The following is a 13648-nucleotide window of genomic DNA, read 5'->3' on the forward strand; positions in this document are numbered from 1 at the left end:
ATTTATCCCTCTCCTCGGTTGATTAGCCCGATTGGGGGCTGGGTGTGCATAGTCATGGCCTGGCCCGACCCTACCCTTCTCCTCGTCACAATTACATTTTGGGGTAATCTAATCCGATTATTTTGGATTACTTTTGTCAATTCTATTTTATGTCATATGCATTTGAGTAGAATAATAATTTTAACACTAGAATGTACATTTCCTGAAGAAAATGTGAGTGGTGCTTGCAGTGGCAAAACTCGTCAAATAGCATGATATAACTTGAAAAGAACTAAAATTATGGTCATAAAACGTTGCTGGCATGTGTTATTCATGATGGTTGCATGTAGGTGTTATGTTTGTGTTAACATGATGTTAGCAAGTTTTTAGCATGTTTTAGCACTTCGCTAGGTGATGCTAGCATGTGTTAGCATGTTGCTAACACATTTTTAGCATGTTTTAGCATTTCACTAGGCAATGCTAGCATTATTTAACATGATGTTAACACATTTTTAGCATGTTAGAGCACTTCGCTAGGCGATGCTGCATGTGTTAGCATGATGATAACAAGTTTTTAGCATTTTTTAGCACTTCGCTAGGCGATGCTAACATGTGTTATCATGATGATAACAAGTTTTTAGCATTTTTTAACACTTCGCTAGGCGATGCTAGCATGTTTTTAGCATGTTTTAGCACTTTGCTAGGCGATGCTAGCATGTGTTAGCATAATGCTAGCACATTTTTAGCATGTTAGAACACTTCCCTAGGCGATGCTAACATGTGTTAGCATGATGCTAGCACGTTTTAGCATGTTTTAGCACTTCGCTAGGCGATGCTAGCATGTGTTAGCATGATGATAACAAGTTTTTAGCATTTTTTAGCACTTCGCTAGGCGATGCTAGCATGTGTTATCATGATGATAACAAGTTTTTAGCATTTTTTAACACTTCGCTAGGCGATGGTAGCATGTTTTTAGCATGTTTTAACACTTCGCTAGGCGATGCTAGCATGTGTTAGCATAATGCTAGCACATTTTTAGCATGTTAGAACACTTCCCTAGGCGATGCTAACATGTGTTAGCATGATGCTAGCACGTTTTAGCATGTTTTAGCACTTCGCTAGGCGATGCTAGCATGTGTTAGCATGATGCTAGCATGTTTTTAACATGTTTTTGCACTTCGCTAGGCGATGCTAGCATGTGTTAGCATGATCTTAGCACACTTTTAGCATGTTTTAACATTAGGTTAGGCGATGCTAACGTGTGTTAACATGATGCCAGCATGTTTTTAGCATGTTTTATTACTTCGCTAGGCGATGCTAGGATGTGTTAGCATGATGCTAGCAAGTTTTTAGCATGTTTTAGCACATCGCTAGGCGATGCTAGCATGTGTTAGCATGATGCTAGCATGTTTTTAGCATGCTGTAGCACTTCGCTATGAAGAATTTAGGTCATTACTTATTGGCTGCTTGATAATATAAATCCTCTGACGAAGAGAGAGAGGGAGAGGCGCAGGGCTGTCAGGCCCTTTTTGTCTGTGTGTGTGTGTGAAAACGTGAAAAATAGCACACCTCTCCTGAATGAGCCGCACGATTTGACACCTCACTGGTCTGTGACAAAAGCTGCGGGAGGAGTAGTGCGCCAAACTTTGTGTGGAATAATAATAAGAAGAAGAAGAAAAATAAGTATGCAAGAGAACAATAGTGATGCTTTGCCTTTGGCAAGCACCACTAATAAATGTACAAAGAGGAAGAAAATGCATTCCATTCTTTATTACTATCAAGAAGAGACATTTTTAAAAAGTTCATAAAAAATGACATGAATGAAATAAATATTAAATCTAACAGCAATGACATTCAGGGTTCGTACAGATGCTTCAAAGTTAAATTCAAGGACTTTTCAAGCACATTTTTATTTGTTTTCAAGGACTATGCTCCAGATGTCATTGAAACAAATGTTAATATTAAATAAAAATATTTTATTTATTCTGTTAATTTATTTTTATAAACCACCAAGTAAAACATATCTCAATGAGCATCTTTAACTACAAATTCTTAGTAACAATTCTTGATTCATTCATGACAAAATTGATGTGCAATTGTATTGTGCTCCCTTAAAACGCACTTTGCTTTCCAACAAAAGTGAATAACTGGGTCCGTAAACAGTAGTCCATATGACGCATGTGTTATGTTACATGTTTTCTAATGCCACACAACAGATTTATGTGAGGAACTGACTGAAATTGCAAATGGGTCATTCTCAAAAAAATTTGACTTTCCAACTTACAAAATATTGACATTTTTCATTCAGTTAAGCTTTTGCCTATAAACTGAGGGTAAACATGTTGGGGGTAATTTGATAAAAGTAACGAATGTTACATAATCAAATTACTTTTTTCAAGTATCGAGTAAATTAACACAATATTTTTATTTTAGACCATAATATCTGAGTTACTTTTTAAATAAAGTAATGTGCTGCTTTTATACACCCCTACTCCTTGACTGCAAAAAATCAGGAGTAAAAGTGTGCAAACTTCATGGAGATGACATAGTGCATGATTGGCATTGTTATTCTACCATGTGTGAGCCCAGAGACTATTTAGCAGAGAGAAACAAATCACTTCTATTTAATGAATGGGAGAAATTAGAATGCCCAACCAACGGTCAATGGTTGTAGAAAGGAAGACCCGCCTTGCAGGTAAAAGAGCCTATCACCTTTTAGATACAGATATTGCCTGTCAATCAACTCGATAACACGCATGCACATTTCGTGTACTGGAGTAATATGAGGTCAACATATGGTTGAGTGAAATGCGGTTGATTCACGTGTTAATACTCACTGCATTAAATAAAATCAGTAAATGCATTTAGGCAGAGGGATTATAAGACTAGTCTTCCACTAGCTACGGCATGATACACAGGGTGAAATACTCGCTCAATTACCTGACTTATGCAGCCAAACTGCTCCGTGTAAGAGCTCCCTGTAACACCGTGTCCTAACTACACGCGACGCGATAAAATTCCAGCGACAGCAAGTGTGTCTGTCCACACTAGACGCGATGCGACTGTGAGACGCCACACGAAAATCAAAAATCACAGCCATTCAGAACAGCGTGTGGGCGGAGTCTCTCTGTGAAAGCGCACTGCTGGCCCGCACTCGCATTGGAAATGGTGTGCACAGCTCGGACTACTGTCATTGTCATTGCGACTCCCCACCCTGCCTGTATTTCAGTAGATTGTCTGGAATGACACCCCTGGATACAGGGACACAAATCGTCATGCCTATTCACTCTACTTTACATTGAAAATAAAGCGGAATTTGTTTTATACAGGTTGATGCTTCATTAGTAGCCTACTATAGCTAAATGCTTCATTCATTCGCTGTAGATGAAAGTCTAAACTTAACTTACCATGTGTATTCAATGCTTCAGCTATACTTTTCCAGACGGAATCCTTTTTCCTGATGTCTTTGTGGAATTTGTGGGATTTATCGTAGAGAATTGAATGCCTTTGAACTTCGACAATCAGTTCCTCGTCGTCCATGTTTGATGATTAAATATTCATGACACGCAGAACTTCCATCCAATGAGATCTCTGTGTGGGCGGATCTGTCAGCCGCGACGTCGCAGAAATAGGAACCGTTTCTAAATTAGAAACTTGGCGTGTCGCCGTCGCGTCTGGTTAGGACAAAAACTCTGATTAACATGGAAAAGATACCTTTTATCGCGTGCCGCGGCGTCGCGTCGCGTGTAGTTAGGACACGGTGTAACTGGGAGAATGGGATGAGAAAAGCTGACTCTGGATCAGTGGCTCTGAGCAACGTTTTATATCGTATGCAGAGAAAACGTCTTAAGTTTCTAAACATTTTCTACATTTATGTTTTATAACAGAAAAATACTTTGATTAATGAAACAAACCGTTTTTGTGACATTTTGGTTGCATTAACAACTATGACATTCAAGTTGTATCAAAAGGCGCTTTTGAAGTTGTGGCGTCTGTACTCACCGTGGATCAAACTCAAAACAAGCGTGCACTGAGATGACTTCATCTTTCAGAGAGAAATTCAGACTTATTCCTTGAACATTTTTGACTGGCATTCCTCACTGAATTTTATCCTGACTTTTGAAAAACATCTTAAGTTGACTTTGACATTTTCGCTGGGCAAAGCACATGATGACATATATGATGCAGGTCCAAGTGTTGGACTTTGCTGCTTTAGGAAAGACAGTGGTTACACTTCATTATTCATATTGACTGCCATGTTGATGGAAAAACAAATAATACATATTCATTTTACTGATTCTTTATTAAAAATATGACGTTAAGACCTTCTTTCTAAATATCTGTTTGTTCAGTATGTTGTTTTGACATAAGTGTTGTACAGTAGCTATTATGACCTGTAATGCATGGCTTATTTGTATGGAATGCATAGCATAGCAGAAGAGAAAGTGACCGTGAGAAAATGTAATGCAAAAGTAAAGCTTTAGTTTCCATAAAAAAATTTTTTTTTAATTAAGTTACTTTTTTAAGGAGTAACGCAATAGTCTAACGAGTAACTTTTAAAAGTAATGTTACCCAACACTGCATGTTGACATTATTTTTACTCATAAAGGACAACATTATGAATAAAAGACTTAAAGACTTGTTCTTTCTTTCATTATTTAATTTTGTTAACACTAATGAGTATGTTTGTGTGAAAATATTAGTTAAAATGTGAATTAATAACTTTTTAACATGCTGGGGAAAATCACTATATGATATTTAAGAAGCATCTGAACTTTGACCTTAAAAATAATTTTCCACAACTTTTTGTATTTAATTTTTTTTTTTAAAACATTACAAAGATTTTAACATTGATAACCCTAATGCCATGAAATCAAGGGACAAACGTTCATTTTAAATTATTAATAATAATTTTGTTTAGCATTTCTGTACACTTCTTCGATCTTGCACTAATGCTTGTATTAAAAATGTTAAAAGTTCAAAATAAACACATAAACAACTTTAAATGTCATAGAAGTGGTGTACCAGATGAAGGGGACAAGGATTATTTTCAGGCAATTGACAATTTCAAATATATTTTCTAAAAAATTAGCAAAACAGAGTCAAGCCATTTCATATCATTAAAGGTTAGGTTATAGAATTATATCTTTTTAAAAAAATGTTGTGCTATTTGAAAGATTTTTCATGACTACAAAAGTCAAGGGACATGTTTGTCAACATATTTTAATATTGACCCAAATGTTGTCAGAAATAACCTATTTTGTGAGACACAAAGCTTTCTTTACACAAGGGGGCGCTAGATTGCTCACAAATCTGAATCCGCCCTTGATCTACAGTCCAATCTCAGAACGTTTTACATCTAAAATCATTTCTGCACCCTGGAGAGTAATTTTTAATTAAAACTGATAGTTGCAAGGATTCATACTTGATAAATCCGTCACAGCAGTATCTATAAAATATATTTATTAAATGATTTAAGCAACGTATATTATGATTTTCTATAATTCAAAAACGTTTTAAGCACCACTTGGTAAAAATGGCTATTTTCAAGGGTTTTCCTAGACTTAAATTTGAAAAAGCCAAATTCAAGACACAATTACTTTTAACCCTTAATAATTACTGATAGTCCGTCGCCTATTCCTTAGCTGAGGTGCATATCTTACTGTCGAAATATAAAAGTACAACATGCTATGTTTTAATTTAGTTCAAATTCACGTTTCTTTGGTCCATTTTCTGTGCAGATGTAAATTGTGAAATTACATACTGTATATGTTGTGGATATAGTGATTAATCTAATATATAAATAGGATGTATTTTAGTGAGGAAATGAACCAATTTTAAACTGGTTCATTTTGCTGGTGTTCAGCCCGTTCGCCTCATGCTACTAAAGCTGGGAATTCCAAGGCATACTGGATTATTGGATTAAATTAATCCATATCTAATGTCTTTTTCTATAAACAGATGTTTTTCATCAACAATATGCTTTATTAAAATCGTTTAATTAGCATCATTATCGTTAACGAATCAAAAAACTTTGCCAACTAAGGTTTTCATCAGTGATTTCCTTGACGAGATTACCACTGGTTAGGCGTTCACTCCAAACTAAATATTTAGTTGCCTATAAAAGCTGAAGTCTTTGTCTTGGTGACAGGTGGTTTAGGTTATGAAAATATAAACTGAAACGAGGGCAGACATATTAGACCACAAGGGCCTAACAAATGACAGTCGCTCTCTTTAATTACAAGGCTTCGGTGGAGCTTGGAGGTGAGGCTGAAATGCGAGCGTCCATAAACAAAGACTGTTAGTAGGGTACCAGAGAAAAGAAAACAACAGAAGTCTGTTAAATTTAATTCAAAGACAGAGCAAGAGAGAAATAGGAAGAAAGAAAGAAAGAATGAAAGAAAGAACAAATGAGAGAAAAGAGAGTAATAGGAAGAGGAAAGAAAGAAAAAAATAATGAAGGAATGAACAAAACAAACAAACAAAAGAAACAAAGATTGAATATAAAAGACAGAAATGAATGAAGTAACCAAAGAAACAAAAAACAAACAACAGAAACAAAGTCTGAAAGAAAGAAAAAAAATTATTGAACAAACAAAAAATGAAATGACGAACAAACAAACAAAAGAAACAAATGCTGAAAGAAAAAAGATGAACAAACTAATGAACAAAGAAAAAGACTGAAAGAAAAAAATATATATTTTTTTTTAAAAGAAACAAAGACTGAAAGAAAGAAAGATGACTGAACTAATTAACAAACAAAAACATAACAACCAAACAGAAGATGGAGAGAAAGAAAAGAGATAGAGAGAAGAAAAGAGAGACTAAAATGCATACAAGACCATATTACCCAAAAAAGTCTGGGGAATCGATGATTCACAATCCAGTCTTGGGAAAACCAGAACAGACATCAGTTTGATTGGTCTGTATTGGACTCTTCTATTTCCACTCCCTCAAGCCGAGGTTCATCTGATAATTACATCATGTCTGGTTCCCCTAGCAACCAGACAGCCTTGGACGTGACCATCTCGGAGCAAGTGAACAGGACTTGTTCTCCCCCCCTTTATTCAGTTCAATTATTCTTTTCCCCTCTCTCTCACTTGTCTCTCTCCTCACAGGAGCTCTGCTCATGATACTCTCACAGGGACACAGACAACCGTCTAGTCGAGATCCAGAAAAGTTTTGATTGTCTTTAGTGTACGACTGGAATGAAACATCAATATAACAACAGTAACAAAAGAACGTTAACGGCACTTTCTGTCTATTTGTTGGTTGTTGAGCTGAATGTTTTCATATTTGCAGTTCCATGGAAAATGACTCCACACTCACAGGTATACATATATACACTGTTCTACCCATGCATATTAAAGACAAACATATTTATAAAAGCTAGTCTTCATCGCTCTGTAAAACGGCACCAGTCACAAAAATGCAAAGATGAACAATGACGCTTCTGTACCTAATACCGGTATATTAGTTTTGTTCGCTTAATGTGAGAAACATTTCACATATGTGTTACTTCATTGAATTCTTCTAAATGCATCCTAGATAAACTTCTGATGTTAAATCTTTCAGCGAGGGAGAAGTCATTAGATGGCTTGTGAGTCACAACAGATGTTTCTGTATTAGATGATAGACTGTGTCTGTTAATTTATTTGAATCGCTTGCGTCAATTACATAATCGAGGGTCAGACTGTTATTCTTACCCTTCGACTTTCAATGTTGTAGTTCCTTATAAAGTTAACAGCCACATTTGCAGAGTGGTATTTTTGGAAACTTCTTCAAATATCAACACTAATACACACAAGTACTCGTTGCTCAGTGATCTCTCTTTGTCTCTCTCTCTCTCTCTCTCTCTCTCTCTCTCTCTCTCTCTTATTGCATGCCACAGAGAAGTGCAGTTACACTTTTTTTTACACTTTCTTTATGGAGATGAAAGCACTGCAATGCAGCAGTGTGCTCGGACTCTTGAGCCCTGCAGTTCAGGCTCAACCAAGAAGCACCTCACACTCTTTAGATTGTGTCTTTGCTGCATTCCCCAGCCAAATCAAATGCAACTGCAGTCATTACTTAAGTTAGGAAGAGCTTTCAAGTATTAATATTTGGGGACTGATTTCCTATAGGATTCACAAAGAATCACAAAAGCTTCTAATGCTATTTCGTACCTTGTTAAATTATGATAAATTAGGTTTGGGACTTTGCTGAGCATGCAAAAGTTTAACTGTGTTGGACTGCCGGTAGCTTATAAATATGAAGTTAAGGCTACATTAATAGGATTTTATAGTGTGTAATTCTTCACATCAATGAGTGCTTCAAGCTTTAAGATGGTTTCAAGTGTTAATAGTTTAGCCTTGAATCTGGCCGCAAATCAATTTTCACTCTCTGAATTTTGGTTTGGCTTTTAATGTTCTCCCATCATTTTCTTAAAGGATTGTTAAATAGTAGCCTATATTTCTATTCCACACAGCTATTACAGGCCTAACAGACTAAGGTAGCCTAGGTGATGACAACAAACAAGCCTGTGTTCTTGCATCAATCAAAAAGATTTACAGATATGGTACTGGCTCCCAATGGAGAACATCATTTGGCTAGTGACCCCCCAGTAATTTGAGGCCCTTGGCTTTAGACACAGATTTATGCATGTTCTACATATGGTTAAAATGTTAGTATCTACATTTATTTGCTCTATATTTCATGTGGAAGACTACTGCTGAGGGTCCAGCAGTATAAATACAGTATCTGCTCAACTCTGATCTATTATTGAACACAGAAGGATTTGGTCTCTCAGAGAGTCCAGACCAGCAGACCAGGTGGACTATTTCCTCAGGGCACAGAGATCAAGGGAAATATTCAAGTACTGCTTGAAATCAAGACTGAATTTTGAAAATGCTTGGGTTTCATAATGTTATCATGGACAAGTAAAACTTCCCAGTAGTTAAAATGCAGTTATTCCATAAGTCTATAGTAAGCATTACATTTGAAATTGAGGTGTGGATGAAATTTGTTTTTCTGTGTATAGAGGATTGTGTCGTTATACCTGTGCCTGGTAAAGACTGGCAGGGTCTCGAGATCCAATTCCTACGAAGGAGCGGTTGGCAGGTGGCGTCCCGGGAGCAGAGTATGCTGAGAGAGGGAGAGAGATAAATAATAAAATATTGTTTATGTCTGGACACTGGCCATTAGTTCTAATTCATTTCTATATGTCAGCGCTGTTTCAACGGCCAAGGAAGTAGAGCAGAATTTCTCGAGCCAATCAGAATCCGCAGTAAACTGCAGAGTCCTTTTTTATAGACTATGTGAAGTGCATTATATTAAGAAACCTTAGAGATGGGGTGTTCAAAATCAGCTCGTCAACCATGTTTGAGACTATGTATGGCGTCCCTGTGTTACACACAGATGTTGTACTGATGCAGCATATGGGGCACAGTTTCTGTGATTGTTACTGTCAGATTGTGGAAATAAATATACTGTCTGGTGGAGGCGCATGTGGTCTGGGCTCTGTCTGGTTATGTAAATCCAGCCTCTTGTTAGTGAATGTATGCTGTAGACTAAATAGAGTGCAACAGTTGGGTTAAGGAAGTATACATCTTATTCATTTACTTTACTGTGAAATAGATTTTTAGTGATAATGTATAAACCTTTCAAGACACACCAACCAAGACTTCCGAGGTTGATCAGGGATGATGTATGCATCTAATAAATCCCAAAGCAAGTGTGATTTCAATGTAATTAAATAATAAAAGAAATGTATTGCCAAATTACAGGTAAAGAACTACAGTATCCATAATCCATAGGAGAGATCCACCAATCAGAGAAGTCGCTGTTACCATAGAAATTTAAATGGCTGCAAAAACGTTCACAACAGTAATTGTCCACTAGGCATGTGACGGTACAACATTTTTACATCAAGATAATTGCTGAAGCTTTAATCAATGTATACGGTATTATCATGGTATTAAATTACATTACAAAGACGGGTTGAAAGATTAACACATTTTATTGTTGTTCTCTAATAACAAGTTTAACAACTTTTTCAATACCAAACTAGCCTTTTAAATTAACAGATAACAAAGAACTTTGAAAAGAACACGAACATTTAAAAAATTACACCAAAAAGTTTTTAATAATATATAATATTAATATTTATATAAATATTTTTTTTTAACAAATGTATAAATAAATATTTTAAAATGAAAATTAAGTCAAATAGTCTGTCTCTGTCTTAAAGTGCAAAGCTGAAAAACCTGCAAACAAGTCTCTTTCTGAACAATCACAGTGTTACATTATTTGTAAAATTTACAAATAAAAATCTGTCGTAGTCCTTTTAGTACAGATTAAAATGCAAATGCTTCTCGTACACGTTGTTGTTTTTTTGTTTTTTACATCACAGTGTACATTGTATAATGTTGCGAAATTAGAACTCTTCAAATAAATTAAATGCATTTTTGAACTCCCTATGGAGAAAATGAATAGGAAAAATACTTTCAGATCCAAGACTGCTGAAAAAGTAGGTGGTCACTGTTACGCTCTATTGTAAACATTATATGAGCAATTACAAAGGCTGATGTGCTATCTCATGTAAGACTTTGTTTATTGGGAAATCCCCCCCAACAAATAAGGAATATACACATTAAAAATGTGTTTTGCTTAGTAACAATCTATTCATCCATCTTTATCAAACTGGTCTAATGGCTGACATGATTATGGGACTGATTCTAGCCGAATAATCATAGTGAGCATTGACCATGTGAGATGGTGTACAGAGGCGATTGATCATGGAGGAAATCTGCAGTACAGTGGTCGGTGACCATATTGAGCTGTTCTCTGCATTTCTTAATTAAATTAGAATGATTAATGGACAGGGCAGTGAGCTTTGGCCCATTAAAGCTGATCGACTTGTCCTCTATAAAGTATCTGTGTTTACAGGCTTTTCTGATGCAAAGACACTAGCTGTGTTTCTCTCACACTAAAATCAACATATTCGCCAAAATGTATACAAAAGTGACGTAAAGTGATTTTACCACAGTTAATGGGGTTTTCGTAACTCCGTCTAGCTTTAGGCACACCCCTTAACTGCTGTAAAATCACTGTAAAGCACAGTCTCTCATGGTTTATTGCATTATTTTTGTATATATAGGTTTTGCATTAAAGTATAAACAACAGATGATAAAGTTATGTTAATGATGTAATCCATGTAAATCATGCAATCCAATTAAAAGCAGCCAATACTCTATTAAGGTAGTGATGACCACACCAAAAAGATTAAGTGTTGTTTGTCTTTGTTACTGTTTCAGTGGTTTGTGACATGAGCCAGGCCACGTACTCTGAGCCAGCCATTTTTTCTTTGCTTATTAGATTATCAGATCACTGGTGTAAAGGTTGCAAAGCATTGATGCATCTATGAAGTTATGTTATTCAATTTAACATACCACTTTTTAAGACAGCCCTGCTATTGGTTTCTAGTTCTAATTAGTCTTTTAATAATTTAAAAAGTATATTGTATATGACCATGAGGTTTAACTGTAAAGTGTGTGTGTGTTTGTGTGGGGGGCTAAAGATATGGTGTCCTAGTTGTGGCCCTGTCAGAGGTGGGACAGAGAGGGCGAGCGAACGGATGGGCGTTACAAGTGTCCCACTTACTGGGGGAGGTGGGTGAGCTGGCGCCTGCATCTGCAGAAGTGGTGCTGGGTTTGGACTCGGGGGGTAGCGTCAGTCGGGGCAGGCCAGGGGGAGGCGGGGGGGCCAGCATCTGAGAGGAGATGTAGTGACTGGATACCTTCACCTGACCACTGCCATTCAGCTGCAGAGGAAGAGAGGGCAACAATCAGCCATGGTGGGCAGGGACACCTCACTGCCTCTACACAGCTAACATCATAATACATGCATTTACTGTCTCTGTGTGTAAGTGTCTCTCTCTACCTCTTGAATAAAATTGCATTATCATATGAAGCTTCCCCCTTATCTCTGATCTCTACATTTAGAATTAGAGCTGAATCATGACTGACATCACAGCAGATTGCAACAGTTTTACAGAAGTCAACATGAAATTAAACATTTTACTTTTCAAAATTGAGAATTATTAACTTTTTTAATACATGTTCCTGGTCTTATTCTAAATGATTTATCATTATTCCAAAGAATTACATTTTGTAATAGTCTTTCATCACAATGTATGGTAATAACTTGCTCTGCCTCTAAAAAAGCTCTCTTTTGTCATGTAGAGACAACTTTTAATAATACAATCAATTCCCGATGGATGTAATATACTATTTCACTTAATCACATTACGGAGGTAAAATGGGTTGCAAACTTGTCTTAAGTGAACTATTGCTACTTCCCATTTAACTAGGAAAGTTGGAATTCGAAACTTCTTACTTGGAAATGTGCCATACACATCGACTTTTAACTTGGAAACTTGTGCAAAAATGTTCAAACTCAACTAGTATGAGGTTGTATTGCGTCGCATGTAACACCCAGAGATCCTTTATGTACACAGTTAATGATTAACATTCACTTTTAAAGGGGTAGTTCTCCCAAAATGTAAAATCCTTTCATGATTTACTTACCTTTACGCTATCCCAGATGTGTATGACTTTCCTTCTTCAGGAGAACCGAAGTGAAGATTTTTATAAGTACATTTCAACTCTTTTTGTCCATATAATACAAGCAAACAGATGCCATTAGGTTGCTGGATATTTGGCGGTCCAAAAGTCATATTTAGGCAGCATAAAAGTAATCCACACGGATAGGTTGTGTAAGAAACAAACCAATAATTAAAACGTTCTTAATTTTAAATTGTTGCTTCCGGTTGCTGTTAGTGACGTTCGTTCCTCTGTTATATACAAAGCACACGCTTCCGACTTCTCACATAAACACGCCATTGCGCTTATGTCACTAATGCTTCAACTGCTGGCAGAAAGCAATTTAAAAAAGTTAATAAAGTTTTAATTTTCGATTTATTATTAACACAATCCTATCGATTTGCTTCAGAAGAATTTTATTGATCAACTGGAGTCGTGTGGATTCCTTTTATGCTGCCTAAATATGCCTTTTGGACTCTCAAACAGCCAGCAGACTGATGGTACCTGTATACTTCCACTGTATGACAAAAAAAGCTAAAATGTGCTTAGAAAAATCTTCACTTTGGATCTGCTAAAGAAAGAAAGTCATACAAATCTGGGATAACTTAAAGGTAAGTAAATCATGAGAGTATTCTTTGGGTGAACTAACCCTTTAAGCAAATAAAATGCATAAATGTGCCAAGGTTTATAAAATGTTGGCAGAGACAACCTGAATTCTTTCTGTTGATAATTATACACCTGTAATAAAATATGATTTAGCTTTTTTATAAGTCATTTTCTGAGCATTGGACAACACTATTGTCAGACGCCAGATAATGGAATAAAGCAAAAGCAATTACATGTCTACTTTCACTGGCTCTTACTTGTCTTCCTAAACATTCATTATGAGAGCATTGGCCTCTCTGCTGCCCCCACCTGCTCTGAAGCACCAATTGTGTTTATATGATGTTATTACAGGTGTTACATGAACGTGAGTACATCGTTTTAAACATATCTTTCTTTCTTTCTTCCTTTCTCCATCAGAGATTTTAGCGAATATCCCATTATGCATTGCTTGTTCGTTCTTTGGCCGTGAATTCACACAACCT

The 13648-nt window shown here is 36.2% G+C and overlaps 1 protein-coding gene across 2 annotated transcripts in view; it reads right to left on the reverse strand.

Moving 5' to 3' along the window:
- LOC127620774 (nuclear factor 1 C-type-like) overlaps positions 1-13648 on the reverse strand; it is a 150285-nt gene that overhangs the window by 14345 nt on the left and 122292 nt on the right. For both annotated transcript variants that reach the window (XM_052094006.1, XM_052094005.1), the window contains exons 9-10: positions 11620-11779; positions 9017-9102 (exon numbers count right to left, since the gene is read on the reverse strand). In XM_052094006.1, coding sequence (XP_051949966.1) covers positions 9017-9102; positions 11620-11779 — 246 coding nt within the window. The remainder of the gene's footprint in view (positions 1-9016; positions 9103-11619; positions 11780-13648) is intronic.

This window comes from Xyrauchen texanus, chromosome 27, assembly GCF_025860055.1.
Source record: "Xyrauchen texanus isolate HMW12.3.18 chromosome 27, RBS_HiC_50CHRs, whole genome shotgun sequence".
Taxonomy (NCBI): Eukaryota; Metazoa; Chordata; class Actinopteri; order Cypriniformes; family Catostomidae; genus Xyrauchen; species Xyrauchen texanus.